We start from the raw sequence: 18306 nt of genomic DNA, 5'->3' as shown, positions 1-18306 counted from the left end.
CCAATATTCTTGCCTGGAAAATTCCATGGACAGAGGAGACTTGTGTGCTACAGTCCATGGGGTTGCAAAGAATCAGACATGACTGAGCATGCACGCACACACTCAGTTGTTGGTTAGCTAAAAATCAAGACAAAAACTGAATAAAAAAAAAAAAAGGAAGCAATCACTGTTTAATATATGCATCCTGCCTTCTTGACTCTGGATAGTCAGAGTCCTTTTGTGGGGCCAGTGTTGGAAGAGCAGTCAAGCATACTTGCTATAATTCTTGGCCACAGTGACTCAAATATGAAAGTAATGATTACTCAAATTGGTTATGGTTTGAGCATTGTTATGTGCATCATTTATGGTCTAAACTCCTCCTCTCCCTTTCCTCCTTTTTCCTAATATCCCACTGGTCACAAATCTTTGTTGATTTGTATTCCATTCTACCGTAGAGATTTGATAATTTTATTTTTTATTATTTGTAATTTTGGCTGATAAGTCAAATCAGTAAGTGATGCTAAGCCATACCTAGTACCAAACATTAATAAAAGAGGACAGGTAAAGGGGAAGAATGTTCTTGTTATCTTTACTGTCTCTTTTTAAAATTAATATAGTTTTTCTTTGTTTCAACTGTTGTTTCTCTGAGTCCATCAAAAATTGAAAATTGTACATTTTGTATTTATTCTGCTGTAGATAATTTCTTCCATTTTGATAAAATTGACGATTTAGCCAAGGATGTAATGTTTTGATTCTAATGATTAAATGAATACCATTTTTTACAATAAGAAGGGGCATATTTATGATTTCTTCTGTCATTTTACTTATTATGTAGAAATTGTAGATTTCACATATCATAAGTCCTTATTACTTGCATAATTGAAGATTTATAAAAAGCTTGTATTTCTGTGGAAACCTTCCATTTTTGAACTATGAACACTGTGAATTGCCCTAGAAGATCCCAGTATCGTCACTGGTAAACATAATTTTGACGTCACTGTTGAGGCCAGCTTTTCGCTCATGATCCAGCTATGGAAAAAATAGACAATGTTGAGTAGTTACTATTTATCAATTAAAAGAACAGGAATGATATTTGGGGATGTTCTGAGTGAGTCATGAAGAATATGCAGGAGCCATGAAGTTAAAATATCTTGTTGGCATCTGGCTTTCCCTGTTCACCCCTAACCTATAAAATAGTTCAGACAAACCCTCTTACTGCAACACCTCCATGAAAAGGACATGAACAGGAACTTAAATCCTTCTGCTGTGTCTGTGTATCACGTCCTCTCTCTTCTTTACCAGACGCTATTTCATATGGTCTGTATATAGTTACAAAGGCCTCATTCCCAATCCCAGAGAGAACAACTTGGCTTTTGACTTACATGTTGTCAAGTAGCCAATTAAATAAGATTTTCCATTTTTCAAGTGGTGTTAGGGTGTTGTCTAGGTAAAATATCTGTCATCCTATCACATTGGCACATCTGTTGACTAGATTTAACTGAATCTAAAACTGTAATATGATTAGAACAGCAGATGTGGAATGACGTGAAAAAAAAGGCAGGCAGCTTGAGGAGTATCTATTGTTTTTTATTAATTATGGTATCAGCTTTAAAAAAATGACAGAGCTCAGACAGATCCTTCATATTTAAAGAGGAAGTCTTCAGGTATCAGTTAATTTTAATGGGCAGGTTCTCTACTGATATGTACATGTATATCCCTACAGACATTCCAAGTATACTTATCAACATCTGGAAGCAGTGTTGGCCAAACCGAGTGCTTAGTTCTTAACATCAAAAACCATATTTTGAAAAGAATCTTTTATAAATTTTGGAAGGAAGCTGTGAATAGTTACCAAAAAAGTAGACTTTTCAATATATTCTAATGTCTGAGTTATTAAGGAGTCAGATGTCTGAAACGCAACTCTAGCGCAATCTGGAGTTTAGAAAAAAAGAGAAAAGTATCAGCAAGGATGTGACTAGATTAGACGAGTTGAATATACTATTGTACTCACTGAAAAACTTCTCTTTCATTCATTCATTCATCCATTCTTCCTTCCTTTTTCTTCTTCTCTTTTTTTAGGCTAAAATTTCAGCAGCTACTTAGCTAGCTCACACTCCAAAAAATGAGGTTGATTGATCCTTTGATTAATTAGAAGAATGGGAAAATGTTATGGGTGAGCCAAAGCTTTTAAGATTCAGCTCTGTAGGTTGAAATGCATAGGAGAACTGAATAGGGAAGAGAAGAGATAAAGAAGGGATAAAGAAAAATCATGTCTCAGAGGAAAGACAACACAACAAAAGTGGCAGACACTAGAAGACAGGAGCTAAGAACTGCTGCTGCTAAGTCGCTTCAGTCGTGTCCGACTCTGTGCGATCCCATAGACAGCAGCCCACAAGGCTCCCCCGTCCCTGGGATTCTCCAGGCAAGAATACTGGAGTGGGTTGCCATTTCCTTCTCCAATGCATGAAAGTGAAAAGTGAAAGTGAAGTCGATCAGTCCTGTCCGACTCTGAGCGACCCCATGGACTTCAGCCTACCGGGCTCCTCCATCCATGGGATTTTCCAGGCAAGAGTACGGGAGTGGGGTGCCATTGCCTTCTCCGGGAGCTAAGAACAGAGTGGTAAAAAACAGATAATGTAGAACTGTGACGTTCATGATGTGTATCAGATTCCATGAATTCACTCGTTTATTCATTCAAACCACATTTATTGGGTTAATCATCTGTGCCTAACATTAGGAAAATCCTGGATGGTTCAAAGGTGGACAAATACTGTCCCCATCTCTGTCCTCCAGGTGCTCAATGTTGGGTGAGGGTGGGAGAGTGTGGACCCATGTTATAGGTGCAATGCTGCTGCTGCTGCTGCTGCTGCTGCTGCTGCTACATCGCTTCAATCGTGTCTGACTCTGTGCAACCCCACAGATGGCAGCCCACCAGGCTCCCCCGTCCCTGGGATTCTCCAGGCAAGAACACCGGAGTGGGCTGCCATTTCCTTCTCCAATGATAATGATGATGCTATATGTGTGCAAATGATACAGCAGGAGCACAAGGGAGGAATTTACCACTTTTCCTTGGAAAAGGAGGAAGGAAGGCTAGAAAAGACTCTGAGCTGAGCCTTAAATGTTACTTCCTTACAGTTTCTGGCAGGTTCCAATGGAGACATTCAAAATAAGAATTAACCACCTACCAACCCTAATAAATAGTGATCATAATGGTGCCTGAACCATCTAAGGAAAGTTTTTATGTTCTGTACAACTTGTGTGTGCCTTAAGACTTAACTCATTGACTCCATCTATTCTTTGGAGGTGATCTCCTTCTTTCATCACCCAGACTTAAACTGTCCTTATTAGAATTATCACAGGCTAATGGACCATGTCTAGTCTATGAACCATCATTAGATCATACTGCTTTCCACTCTATGTAATTTCCCTCATTACTGGATTGTAAATTCCCTGCTGCTGCTGCTGCTAAGTCACTTCAGTCGTGTCCAACTCTGTGTGACCCCACAGATGGCAGCCCACCAGGCTCCCCCATCCTGGGATTCTCCAGGCAAGAGTACTGGAGTGGGTTGCCATTTCCTTCTCCAATGCATGAAAGTGAAAAGTGAAAGTAAAGTCTCTCAGTCATGTCTGACTCTAGCGACCCCATGGACTGGAGCCTACCAGGCTCCTCCATCCATGGGATTTTCCAGGCAAAAGTACTGGAGTGGGGTGCCATTGCCTTCTCCGTAAATTCCCTAGTGTCCTTGAAATACTTTCCTAGTAAATTTTAGCATCTGTTGTTTGTTGTTGTTCACTCCCTAAGTTGTGTCTGGCTCTTTGCAACCCCATGGAATGAATTTACAGCTGCAAAATGAGTGAATCAATGTGGTAAGGCTCTTGACACGTCAAAAGATTACGCTTTTGATTATCCGGAAAATGTAATACTTAGTTCTAGCCTCTTCTCTATAACAGAATTGTGAATGTAAGGCTCAATCCATCATCTAGCATGACTTTATCTTACTGTTAAAAAAAAAAGCACATCTGAAAGTTAGGGACGAAGTGCAGGTAATGGCTTCGCATCATGAGCACTTTTAGAAAAATATTACCTGTGGTCAGGAAATAACAGTTTTAAGGAGGCTGAGGTGCAACCCCAGTCCTAGATTGCTGCTCAGCATGGTTTATCAGGAAAGGGTGGGAACCACTTACAACGGTGTGAAATTCATCTGTGAAGCCTCTCTCAGTGCTGTGCCATCTGGTGAAACACTGGTGAATAACTAGCCAATTACATTACCAGAAAAGATGACATTGATTCTAAAATTTAAAATTGTGAGTGTTTCCTCATTGAATTCAGCCATCAGGCAGTCAGTCAGTGTTGATGAACAGAATATCTGAAGATCTCCGGCTTAAATTTATTTGCATTATTGAATTCATATTTTCAGCTAATGATCCAGGGCTCAATAGTTCTCTCTCTGACATTTTACATGTCCTAGAACTTTCCTGTGAATGGGGAGATATGTTTTTTCCAGTAATTGAGAATGTGGGTCAATGTTTTTGAGAACCACTCTGCAAATGGGAAGTGTTGCAGTGTATAAATTCAAGCCATTATTATTATTGCTATTAACTCTGCCTGCTAATTACCTGAAGACCAGTTCATCCACTGAAACTTAACTTTTTAATGCAGACTGCAAGGAATTTATAACCTTATCTACTAGTCCTTTTCCTTTTTTAAAATTTTAATTTCCTTTTAATGCTACATGGTCAAATGTATGAGGTATAAAATTATATGAATGAATAGGTTACACATATAAAAAGTGATCCTCTCTGTATGGAGAGAGTAACATGGAAACTTACATTACCATATGTAAAATAGATAGCCGATGGGAATTTTCTGTATGATTCAAGGAACCCAAACAGGGGCTCTGTGACAATCTAGAGGGGTGGGATGGGGAGGGAGATGGGCGGGAGGTTCAGAGGGAGGGGATATACGTATACCTGTGGCTGATTCATGTTGATATTTGGCAGAAAACAACAAAATTCTGTAAAGCAATTATCCTTCCATTAAAAAAATAAATAAATTTAAAAAAGTGATCCTCTCTGGATCATTCTACATTTCTGTGGGAAGAATTGAGGAGAAAAAACAGGAAATGTAGGTGTGAATTAATTTTCATTTATTTAAAATTAAAGAAGAAAGGAAACTCAAGTCTTCTAAAATAAAGTGCCTTTGGAGGTTAATTTTGGTTAAATGAATTAAAAACTGTTTTCAGATTAAAGGAAATAAGCAACAGTCAAATGCTCTGAAAATTTTTAAGGAAAAGAAAGCTTAAAGACTCCAATTTAACATTTAAAACACAAGTATAAGCTTCCCAAACCAAAGGAAAAGAGAAGAAAATTCCTTTTCCTGAGACTGTGATAATGGCTTAATAAGCAACTCCCCCCCAAACATTCTAAAATTTCAGAGAAAAACCCTGAAAAATACAAATATCTCTGATATTCATTTAATGAGAAGTCACAGAATAGATTGAAATAAATGTGCTAGTAATTAAAATTGGTTGAAAATCACCACTGAATTCCTTAAAAATGTTTAGAGAACATAGGAAGATACACAGATGCTTTGTAAGATGTTGATATCTTAGAGACACTTCACATAAAAGATATTGCCTGTTACTGGACATAATAAAATAGAATTATTCTAAACTCTTCCAATAATAAAATTGAAATTATTATACTGGTATTAGAATTTGTAGTTTATAAAAATGCTGCAGATATGTTTTTCCACAGTTAAATCCTTGATAAGAGAAATATTCAAAATCATGACCTATAGAAATAACTCAAGACATGCTATTATGCTAAGCAATGGAAATAAAATTATTTTTGTCAAACGGTAACATAATGATGTTAATTAATTTGATATTACAATTTTCCTCTCTATTTTAATAGGCCTTATCTGTAACAGTTTTGCTGTTTTACAAGTATAATGAAGTTTGATAAGTCAGATATTAGAATACACATTTGATCAGCAGAACTCTACTCTGAGCTAAAAGTTCAGTTGATTATAAACTTTATAAATATTAATGGAATGCTGTGTTCCTTTATGCTTATTTAATAAGGGAAACAAAATAAGGAGTTATCAAAATGGTGACTGTTGGGGAATTAAGAAATTCACACTAGCTGTTCAGATAGCCAGATTTTTCAGTATATTTTAAGATATTCTATTTCCTCAGTGCTTATATAAATATGAATATCACTGACCCATATAATTCACTGTCTCTATACAAAGAAGTAAAACAAAACCAAAATTCTAACTAAGAAGGCATGTTTGCTAAATACATACACATTTTTTTTTACAGGTTGTACAGCCTGATATTGTTAAATATTTAAAGCAAGAACTAGTATTTAAAGATTGAAAATTCTAGTTATCTGTTCTGGAAGGACATTTCTCACTTTACTCCTTGTCATTTATTTTCGTTTAAGCAAGTCTATATTTCTTTGACCCCTCATGGTAAAGAAAATAGAATAGAATATCAGAATTCCCCAGTTGATAGAGGTCATATATTGTTAGCTGGGCGGGAGCCCACAATGCTTGGATGCAGATGAGTTTGCTAGTGTACACACTAGCAAGAGTGGAAATTTACCTTGACTCAATTGGAAGTGGATAAAAGCAGTACTATCGCCATGATCTAGAACTTGGGGACAATGCCAATGCATTAGCATGGAAGCCCAGTCAGAAACACTTCCTGTGGACAATGGGAGGCCCAGCCTCATCATACTCCTGCTTACTGATCCACATTTGCTGGAACGTGGACAGGCTGGCCAGAATGGAGCCCCCAATCCAAACGGAGTACTTCCGTTCTGGGGGAGCAATGATCTTGATTTTCATGGTGCTGGGTGCCAGGGCTACAATTTCCTTCTGCATCCGTTCAGCAATGCCAGGGTACATAGTGCTGCCTCCAGACAGCACGGTGTTGGCGTACAGATCCTTGCGAATATCCACATCGCACTTCATAATAGAGTTGAAGGTTGTCTCGTGGATTCCACTGGACTCAATGCCCAGAAAGGAAGGCTGGAAAATGGCTTCTGGACATCGAAAGCGCTCATTCCCAATAGTGATCACCTGCTCGTCGGGAAGCTCGTAGCTTCTCTCCAGGCAGGAGGATGCTGCAGTGCTGACCATCTCTTGCTCAAAGTCTAGGGCCACATAACACAGCTTCTCTTTGACGTCACGAACAATCTCCCGCTCAGCCGTGGTGGTGAAGCTGTAGCCTCGTTCTGTCAGGATCTTCATGAGGTAATTGGTCAGGTCTCTGCCGGCCAGGTCCAGACGTAGAATGGCATGAGGCAAGGCATAGCCTTCATAGATGGGTACAGTGTGAGTGACCCCATCCCCAGAATCCATCACGATGCCGGTGGTCCGGCCTGAGGCGTAGAGGGACAGCACGGCCTGGATGGCCACATACATGGCAGGTGTGTTGAAAGCCTCAAACATGATCTGAGTCATCTTCTCCCGGTTGATCTTGGGGTTGAGGGGTGCCTCAGTGAGGAGGATGGGATGCTCATCTGGAGCCACGCGGAGCTCGTTGTAGAAGGTGTGGTGCCAGATCTTCTCCATGTCATCCCAGTTGGTGACCACTCCATGCTCAATGGGGTACTTCAGGGTCAGGATGCCTCTCTTGCTCTGGGCCTCATCCCCCACGTAGCAGTCCTTCTGGCCCATGCCTACCATGACCCCCTGGTGCCGGGGACGTCCCACCATAGAGGGGAACACAGCCCTGGGGGCATCGTCACCGCCAAAGCCTGCCTTGCACATCCCTGACCCATTATCCACCACCAAGGCAGACAGCTCGTCATCACTCATGGTCCTGTCCAGAATCTTCCAGATGGGTGAACAGAAGTTAAATGCAAAGACCAGACTCTGGTGTGCAAGAGAGAGAATGAACAGGCTGACAACTCTTCAGAGCTGCCTGCAGAGAGGGGAGCCTGTGCTGTGATGATAGGTATTTAAAGGTGCACACTGGCGCCTCCCATGTCCTATCCCACCAGTTCTCAGCATTTCTGGGTGGGGTTGCCTTTGAGGTATTAATAATTATGATGATACAAATCATTAGCAGACCTTCCTTCATAAGGGGAAAATTGGCTACCGAGTGGCTGAATCTCAGGTTACTATAATTAGGCAACCCACACAGGCTGTCAGCTTGCTTTGGTGCAGTGTCTGGATAACTATGATGATGCAGTGGGGCATATAAATGCAAGATGAAAGAAAGCTGGAGCGAGGTGTGGGTAACAATGCCAAAAGGGGCATTTCCTCCCTAGTTTGCCCTCTGGGTCCATTTTCTGTACCCTAGATTTAATTTTCCATTCTTAATACATTGTTCTTGACTCTGAAAACTTAATTTTTTCAAGATTTTATTTCCCATTAGATTCCAAACCCCAAAGGATATCATCATGATAGAAACTGTTTTAATGAATAAAAATAATGTATGACCAAGAGAGGCCTCACAGCTGTAATTATTATGCATTTGTATCATGTAAAAATTTAGAGATATTTAAGAGACTTCTAGCACATTAGTGATCAAGTAAAATCAATAAACTACTACAGATTTTCTTTCCTGATATAAATTCTAATAACCAAATTTCATTAAGCTCTATGCTTATTAGGTATTGTTCATAGAGCTAGGTTTGTTGGGTTCGTGTTGATTGCATAGGGGCTGAATGTCCAACCATCTTGAATGATTTATTAGATAAAATGCAGATTATAAAATATTTATGTGCAATAATTCTTGTTTTATAACAATGAGCAAAGTTTAGCAATAGATAAAATTTTAAGTAATATTTGAATTGATCTTTAAAACATTTTGATCTTCAAGATTCATATTATGATATCAACCATCTCTGTAATTGTTAAAATGTATCCAATTGAAATAGTATTAGCTTTCCTTCAGTTTTAGGATGTATTAAGCCCTGATCATTTCACAGGAAGTTTGTCTGCATTTTATTTCTAATAAAATAGATAGAAATATAGATAACCTGGTAATGTGTGTATCATGATAAAACATAGGATATTGGTAACATCTTACAAGGAAACAGCAATTAAGGGAGTTCATTACTTTGTTCCTTTATGTATTAGGTAAATGGGGTATTTAGGAAGTCGAGAGATAACTGGAGTAACAGGCAAGTTTGGTCTTAGAGTACAAAATGAAGAGGACAAAGGCTAACAGTTTTGTCGAGAGAACACTCTGGTAATAGGAAACACCCTTTTCCAACAATGCAAAAGACGATTCTACACATGGACATCACCAAATGGTCAACACCAAAATCAGATTGATTACATTCTTTGAAGCTGAAGATGGAGAAGCTATATACAGTTAGCAAAAACAAGACCTAGAGCTGACTGGCGCTCAGATCATCAGCTCCTTATTGCAAACTTCAGGCTTAAATTGAAGAAAGTAGAGAAAACCATTAGGCCATTCAGGTATGACCTAGATCACCTCCCTTATGATTATACAGTAGAAGTGACAAATGGATTCAAGAGATTAGATCTGGTAGACAGAGAGCCTGAAGAAGTATGGACAGAAGTTTGCACATTGTACGGGAGGCAGTGAACAAACTATCCCAAAGAAAAAGAAGTGTAAGAAAGCAAAACGGTTGTCTGAGGAGGCTTTGTTTACAAATAGCTGGGAAAGAAGAGACGTGAAAAGCAAGGGATAAAGGGAAAGATATACTCGACTGAATACAGAGTTTCAGAGAATAGCAAGGAGAGACAAGAAGGCCTTCTTAAATGAACAGTGCCAATAAATAGAGGAAAATAGTAGAATGGAAAAGACTAGAGATATATTTAAGAGAATTGAGAGATCAAGGGAACATTTCACACACAGATGGGCACAATTAAAGACAGAAAAGGTAAGGACCTAACAGAAGCAAAAGAGATTAAGAAGAGGTGGCAAGAATACACAGAAGAACTATACAAAAAAGGTCTTAATGACCCAGATAACCATGATACTGTGGTCACTCACCTAGAGCCAGACATCCTGGAGGGTGAAGTCAAGTGGGCCTTAGGAAGTATTACTATGAACAAAGATATTGGAGGTGATGGATTCCAGCTGAGCTATTTCAAATCCTAAAAGATGATGCTGTGAAAGTGCTGCACTCAATATGTCAGCAAATTTGGAAAACTCAGCAATGGTCACAGGACTGGAAAAGGTCAGTTTTCACCAATCCCAAATAAGGGCAATGCCAAAGAGTATTCAAACTCCTGCACAACTGTGCTTATTTCACATGCTATGAAGGTTATACTCAAAATCCTTCAAGCTAGGCTTCAGTAGTACATGAACCGAGAACTTTCCATATGAACAATCTGGATTTAGAAAAGGCAGAGGAACCAGAGATCAAATTGCCAACATTTGTTGGATCATAGAGAAAGCAAGGGAATTCCAGGAAAACATCTGCTTTGTTGACTACATGAAAGCCTTTGTGTGTATCACAACAAACTGTGGAAAATTCTTAAAGAGATGAGGATACCAGACCACCTTACCTGTCTCCTGAGAAAACTGTATGCAGGTCAAGAAGCAACTGTATGTAGGTTAAGAAGGCATGAAATTAAAAGACTCTTGCTCCTTAGAAGAAAAGCCATGACAAACTTAGTGTATTAAAAAGCAAAGACAGGAAAGCCTGGTGTGCTTCAGTCCATGGGGTTGAAAAGAGACACAACTGAGCAACTGAACAACATAAAGCAAGATTTAGAGCTGGACATGGAACAATGGATTGGTTCCAAATTGGGAAAGAAGTACAACCAAGCTGTATATTGTCACCTTGCTTATTTAACTTATATGCAGAATACATCATGTGAAATACCAGGCTGGATGAATTGCAAGCTGGAATCAAGATTGCCAGAAGAAATATCAACAACCTCAGATATGCAGATGATGCCACTCTGATGGCAGAAAGTAAAGAGGAACTAAAGAACCTCTTGATGAGGGTGAAAGAAGAGAGTGAAAAAGCTGGCTTGAAACTCAACATTCAAAAAACATTCATGGCATCTGGTCCCATCACTTCATGGAAAATAGAAAGGGAAAAATTTAAAGCAGTGGCAGATTTTGTTTTCTTGGGCTCCAAAATCACTGCTGATGTTGACTGCAGCCATGAAATTAAAAGATGCTTGCTCCTTGGAAGAAAAACCTTGACAAACATAGACATCACCTTAAAGAGCAAAGACATCACTTTGCTGACAAAGGTCCGTCTAATCAAAGCTATGGTTTTTCCAGTAGGTTGTATGGATGTGAGTTTTGGACCATAAAGAAGGCTGAATGCCAAAGAATTGATGCTTTCAAATTGTGCTGCTAGAGAAGACTCTTGAGAGCCCCTTGGACAGCAAGGAAATCAAACCAGTCTATCCTAAAGGAAATCAACCCTGAATATTCATTGGAAGGACTTATGCTGAAGCTGAAGCTCCAATACTTTCACCTGATGTGAAGAGCTGACTCATTGCAAAAGTCCCTGATACTGGGAAGGATTGAAGGCAAAAGGAGAAGGGTCAGCAGAGGTTGAGATGGTTAGATAGCATCATCAATCTTGTTGGATATGAATTTGAGCAAACCCTGGGAGATAGTGAAGGTCAGGGAAGCCTGGCATGCTGCAGTCCATGGGGTCACAATGAGTCAGACACGACTGAGTGAGTGAACAGCAGCAGCAGCAACAGCAAAGTGGGATATAATCTCCTCTGTCAACTCTTCTCAAGTAAACTTTTCATGCCCATATCTAAGTTATCTAAAACCTTCCTTTAGGTTAATTAATTAATTAATCATCTCAATAATGGTCACTTTGTAAGAGGTAGCAGTAGCCCAGTAGTCCTGGACAGATATGTATCCTCTAGTTCAAGGTCAGAATCAGGCAGTGTCCTTGCCCATGAACTTCCTAGAGGATCATGGTAACATGAAGTTGTGAGTGTCAAACCCTCTTCTTTGTCTACAATTTGATATAGAACTGTTTTTCTCTGGGTTTTTCCAATGCTTTCCTCTATAATGTGACTTTGACACTTTCCTTCTAACTAGTCCTGGAAAAATGTGTGCTTCACTACAAAGTCCATAGCTTTGCTTCTTTTTCCGTCCACTATCTTTTCCCTTAGTTTTTTTGTAGCTGCAAATCCAATTCCTCGTTCAACAGAATTAAAGAATTCACCCTTAAACCTTCACACTGAATGGTATTGTGTATTTCTGTTTCATGTAGCACAACCAAGCTTTTGATTAAAACAGTATTTTATTGCTATAGGACGGTGCTTCTGGAAATGTTTTTTTTCTTATTTAGACCTGTAAGAAATTGCATGTACATCCTACAATACTGAAACAAAATAAAATATTGCATTTAGCACTGGTTCCTATATATGAATCTCTTCCAGAATATAAAACAAAGTCATGTCAGTATAGGAGCCCATATGACACCAAGAACAACCTTTAGATTCTAGATTTACTAAAGCAGTCTCCTAGAATCACCTTTGAACTGAGAGCTGGCTGGTAATGAGTCTGCACTGCATAATTGTCTTGAGACTTGCTAGAAGACCTTCTAGCCTCTTGGTGTCCCAAGAGAAATTTTCATTAATTATATATTCTTAAAATAAGATTAAGTTCTTTTAATTAACCCCCCAATAATACCAGAGGGATATATTATAATTAGACAGTCGTTTAAAAATTGCATCTGTTGGACTGGTTACATTTTTTTAAAGTAGTAAGAATTTGTATGAGTGAAACATAGGAAGATGGGTTTACAAAAGCTGGGCTCTCAGTTCAGTTCAGTTCAGTTGCTCAGTCTTGTCCGACTCTTTGCGACCCCATGAACTGCAGCACGCCAGTCCTCCCTGTCCATCACCAACTCCCGCAGTTCACCCAAACTCTTGTCCATCGAGTTGGTGATGCCATCCAGCTATCTCATCCTCTGTCGTCCCCTTCTTTTCCTGCCCCAATCCCTTCCAGCATCAGAGTCTTTTCCAATGAGTCAACTCTTCGCATGAGGTGGCCAAAGTATAGGAGTTTCAGCTTTAGCACCAGTCCTTCCAAGGGGTCTCTAGTTCCTGAAGGTGATAGATTTCATAACTGACTGGAATTTGCAGATATTTAGTTGTATGCGCTAAGCTGCTCAGTCGTGTCCGATTCTGTGCGATCCTATGAACTCTAGCCTGCTAGGCTTCCCTGACCATGGGATTCTCCAGTCAAGAATACTGGAGTGGTTGCCATGTCGTCCTCCAGGGGATTTTCCCACCCCAGGGATCAAAGTGAAAGTGAAGTTCTCTTTCGTGTCCAGCTCTTTGCGACCCCATGGACTATAGCCTACCAGGCTTCTCCGTCCATGGGATTTTCCAGGCAAGAGTACCGGAGTGGGTGGCCATTTCCTTCTCCACCCAGGGATCAAACCTGCATCTTTTGAATCTCTTGCATTGGCAGCCAGATTTTTTACCCCTAGCACCACCTGGGAAACCCATTTAGTTACCTAAATCTAAAACCTATTAGGGTCTTTAAGATTAACTTTTGCAAGCCCAGAATGTCATATTCTTTTACATTTGGCCTAGTTTGACTCTCACACAGCTATAAAAACCCAGGAAGGGATAGGTAGGGGCATGACATGTAAGGACAGTCAACTGAGGTCACTTGAAGCATTGCCCTGCCTTTTCCATGTAACCTTCAGCTGATTTAATCCACAAACACTTACTAAACATCTCCCATGTGCTGGGGTCTGGTGATGTACCCATGAATAAAACACAGCCCTTATTTTTAAGGGGTTAACTGCCTGATGGGTGAAAATCCCCTCTTATCAGGCTGACTTGTGGTCACTCTGCACTGATGCAGGAGCAGCCAGCTTGTGTCCTGCTTGGCACTGCCTGGGCTGCACCGGTCCTTGTGACTTATTTTGAATATCATTCCCCAGTACACAGATAACTGTGGTTGATGTATAGGGAGAAGGAGCTTGGGGTGATAAGAACAAGGAGGGAGAAGGCCTTGAACCTGGGGTGAGGGGAAGAAGAAGACCCCTATGCTGAGTCTCAGAGGAAGAGCAGGAGGCTGCTGGCCCATGTAGAGAATGTTGCATGTATGAACTTGGAAAAAAATCAGAGAATCAATAATGATTTGAAATTAGGTATCTATAGAAATGTCAGCAAGGGTTTGGAACACGAATGTGGATCCTACTAGTAGGGGTGACAGAGTGAGGGGAACTCTAGAATTGGAGGTAATTTCCCCTCTGTGCACAGATAATTGGACTAGGGGTCTCTCGGCCATGTGCCCATGGAGGCCTGTCTCAGTGATTATCTCCTATCCCCAGACTCTCATCTCTAAACCAAACCACTTGAGATTGAAAGTTTGAATGAGGCCCCTTTCTGCTGCCACCCTAGGGACCCAATTTGAAATTCGAAGCCAGCTACCGTGTTCCCTACTCAAATACATGGATGAGTGGGTAGTGAGATTTTTTTCATTACATTTGCTGATTTATTCATTGATAGATATAAATGACCACTTTTTAAGTTAAAAACTCTTTTATCTTATACGTAAATACTATCCAATATTTATATTTCATATTGGTAAAATGGCTTAATCATATATTGGGAAGTATAATTGTTCACTCAAGAGAAATCTAACTTTATGGTTTAATAGTTTCTTGTGATAAATTCATGAAAAGCATTTACTGATAAAGAGTTTATAATGATTTACTGTTTATTTATTTTAATATATAGAACTTTGTAGAAACATGGGAAAAATTTACGAAATACAACAAGCACTCCCCAAGATAAAACCCAACTCACCTGTTTTTTAAGGCAGGTGTGGGCAAGAGGGAGGAAGAGGTGGTATTGGTGAGGTGTCACCTAGTTAGTTCCGGGAGGCACTTGGAAGAATAATTGGGGCACAAAATTGTTTTAGTGGCACAGTGACCACAGCTCCCAGCCCCCGGCCTGTGCTGGCCTATTTTTATGTGAGCAAGACCAGCATTCACTCCTCAGGCTGACAGGGCTTCCCCTGTGATATTTAACAGGATGAATTTTATGGCAGTTTTTCTTAACTCTTAACTTTAAAATATGCCATAGATCAGCTTTTGGCTAGATGGATTGACTTATTAATATAAACAAAGTTGTCAAGAGGAGGAATGGATTTCTATGTGCAGTAGATGAGCCTTGGGAAAATATCTTGATTCTAAGGAGGAGAAAAAGCAGGGGAAATTTGTGCAAATGGAAATGTCAATATTCACCGCGGCTCACCCACTGCTTCACATCAGGCAAGCTCCAATTGTGCTCTGATTCTGAAAGGTGGAGAGAGCAACAGAAAACATTGAGATTCCTGATCACTGAATGTGTGCCAATTTCTTGGCTAAATGTTTTCCTCACACACGCCAGTTCTTTAATCATCATGACAGTCCTCACAAGAAATCTAGCATTATCATCCCCATCGTAGAAGGATTAGACTGAAGTTTAATGAGTAAACTGATCAAAGCTACACAGAGTGATAGAGGCAGTGTCAGCATTCGAATCCAAGCAGATCAATTCCAGAGCTCAAGCTCTGCCTGAAGATGGGCTGAAAGAAAGTGTACGGGGCCTCTGACTGGCAACCAGTGAGACAGGCAACCAGCTAGGACCATGCCTGTGAAGTCTTTGTATTCCTGTTGGGAAACATCATCTTAAAGTGTCCAAACACCATTGTAGAGTGGAGACCAGGTTGAATATTAAAGTCAAAAGAAGAAAACGAAAAATAATTATAGAGAAATCTAACAGGTTCTTTCAAGTTATTGGTGCTTCCCTGGTGGCTCAGAGGTTAAAGCATCTGCCTGGAATGTGGGAGACCCACGTTTGATCCCTGGGTAGGGAAGATCCCCTAGAGAAGGAAAATGGCACCCCACTCCAGTACTCTTGCCTGGAGAATCCCATGGAGGGAGGAACCTGGTAGGCTACAGTCCATGGGGTCGCAAAGAGTCGGACACGACTTCACTTTCACTTTCAAGTTATTAATAAGAATATCAAGACCTCTTACTCTCTAAATGGAGAAAAAGAAATGGTGACTTATGCCTGGACTGAGAAGGGAAGACATTTACAAGTAAAGAGTCAAATCTATGATCTAAAATAAGAAAATAGCAGAAAAGTGATTTCATGAGGCAGTTGCAGGATGTGGCACTAAATAGCAAAAACCAAATCATTACAGTAAATGCATACTTTGGATTGCAGCCATTTGCAAAGTGAAGCCTTCCGGGTGTCAGTCTTCAGAGCGTAAATGGCATTGTCTCCAAACCTCCACACTTGACCATGACATGCCAGTGGTGAATGGTAGAAAGTGGGGCAAAGACTTTCTGCTTTCAAGGGATTTAGGAAGCACGGTGAGCCTGGGGTAACTGAATCCATTTGATGGTTTCTGAAGCAGGCCAAGAATAGAAGTCAACCAAAATGGACAGTAACCATAGATTACAGAGGTGAGGTAGCAAAACTTAAGAATAATAAAATGTCAGATCAAAATAAAGGCCCTAATGATCAGAACATCTTAAAGATTATAAGTTGGAGTTGGGGATAATTCACCTGGGAGCTCAGATCATTCACTGAGTGTGGGGGCCTGACAGGACCTGAAGGGAAGATATTATGGACAGAGAATAAACAACTCTACATGTAGGTATGGTCTGATATAGGCTGGGGCTGGGGAGACCATGGGTCCTTAAGGCTAATTTACTGAGTCCAGTCTTTCATAAAAACTCACAGCAAAATGTGAAAAATACCTTTCAGTCACTGGCTTGTGTTTGCTGCTGCTTATTCATTCTGGGGAAACTGGCTTTGTGACTGCTCAAGTATCATGCCTGATTTATTGCACATTTTCATTAGGATCATCTATAAGTCCTTGTCTGCCCAATGGGATTATGACTGTCAAATGCTGGACTGTAGCAGTGTCTCTTCTCTGGAAGAGCGCTGATACTCTGGGGATGCGCTGCCCAGGATCAAGTACGTAGAAGGGGATGACGTAGGATGAGGAGCTCACTTAGGGTCTGGAAGCACCGTAACTTACTTTCCAGGGGAAACGGTGTGATTGGCAAGAAATGACTCGGTGTATTGTTTCTCTAGTCAAGGGAAGCGGTCTTTCTGGGGATCTCAGAAGACATAGCCAGGGAATCGTTTCTGGTATCTGGGACAATAGGGCCTCCTTAGGGTTTTCTTAGTTCTTTCTGCTGATGGCAAGGCAGCATGTTATCTGTTGATAGGAATGGGCAAGAGGACCCTTTGGGATGGAGTATAGGAGATGAGGGGGCAGAACTTACAGTAGGGAATCTAGAAGAAAGTAAGGGCAATGAAATATGAAAACTTACACCTGTCTGTTATGGTCTCTCTCCCTTTAGTTATGTCACAAAGCCTAGCAGAAATATCACTGAAGACGTTACGGAAAAGACGGTCCTGCTATTTGCTGCAGGTCCTGGATTGCTCATCGGGGCTGACCCTCAGCGCAGTGCAGGCGTGCAGACTGGGCACAACTTCTTTGGTCCACACAGTGCTCTTACAAAGGTTTTTAAATTTTTACTTGTGAATATTTGCAAAACAATTAGCTTCTGAAATTCTCACTTCTCTTGGAAAAAAAAAAGACGAATTAAGCAACACTGGGCCCAAGTACAGCTAAAGAGCAGCTGCCGCCTTTAACAGGGTCTCCTTCCCCCACCAGCCCCCACATTCCTGTGGCATTGCTCCCACTCAGCTTCATTCAGGCTCTTTACAGGTGAGTTTAATGTGTTCTGAGAAGCCAAAGAGGAGCATGCATCTTGGAGGGGTGGGGAGGGGAAGAGACAGGTGGAAGCCTGTGCTCTGGGACCCTTCGTTGTTTGGGGTATGAGCTGGTATCCACAAGAGAGGAAAAATACTATGTAGCCAAATTTCTTTAATTAACATGACAACTGTCCAATGTAATATTTAGTCTTTAGGAGTTTAAAAAGAAATTCACTTCAAAATACAGTAGAGCACAAAGGGAGGTCCTGTTCACTGTTTTTGAGGCTGGGATAGGGTAGAATGGGTTTGTTTTACAGAAGGAAGGATTTTTAAGTCAATAATTAGAAGAAAATGGCCGAGAATATAATGCATTACAAGTCTGTTTTTTGGTTAACTGTCTCTGTTGCTGCTTTGAAAATTCAGAGGGGTGGCACCTGGGATTTTCTCTGTTCTGGTTGGACAGGTTGAAAAAGACTGGTCTGAGTTTTTAAATGGTGTTATCTCATTCTGGACTTTCCCCCACCTCTTTAAAGCAGGACATCTGTCCTTATGAAGGAAATGAATGTGTTTTCACTTCTTCAGATCCTTTTCCTCTGAAACTGTGAGTTATTTGTAAAAGGGCACCCAAAGATGCTGCAATATAAAAATTCACTCAA

General features: G+C 40.4%; 1 protein-coding gene across 2 annotated transcripts; it reads right to left on the bottom strand.

Moving 5' to 3' along the window:
* Positions 1–6679: 6679 nt before the first annotated feature.
* ACTBL2 (actin beta like 2) lies at positions 6680–7810 on the bottom strand. 2 transcript variants are annotated; one of them, XM_019983157.2, is made up of 2 exons: positions 7682–7810; positions 6680–7555 (listed from the first exon to the last, which is right to left on the bottom strand). In XM_019983157.2, the coding sequence occupies exons 1-2, from the start codon at positions 7808–7810 to the stop codon at positions 6680–6682; spliced, it is 1005 nt and encodes a 334-aa protein (XP_019838716.2). The 2 variants fall into 2 exon arrangements, with proteins under 2 accessions (XP_019838716.2, XP_019838715.2); XM_019983156.2 differs by having other exon boundaries at positions 6680–7810.
* Positions 7811–18306: the final 10496 nt, after the last annotated feature.

This window comes from Bos indicus, chromosome 20, assembly GCF_029378745.1.
Source record: "Bos indicus isolate NIAB-ARS_2022 breed Sahiwal x Tharparkar chromosome 20, NIAB-ARS_B.indTharparkar_mat_pri_1.0, whole genome shotgun sequence".
Lineage (NCBI taxonomy): Eukaryota > Metazoa > Chordata > Mammalia > Artiodactyla > Bovidae > Bos > Bos indicus.
Note: the sequence above shows the minus strand (reverse complement) of the source record. Positions and strands in the feature narration are given on the sequence as shown.

Excerpts from the sequence above, each read along its gene's own strand:
- ACTBL2 (XM_019983156.2), bottom strand. The coding sequence starts at position 7,810 with ATGAGTGATGACGAGCTGTCTGCCTTGGTGGTGGATAATGGGTCAGGG.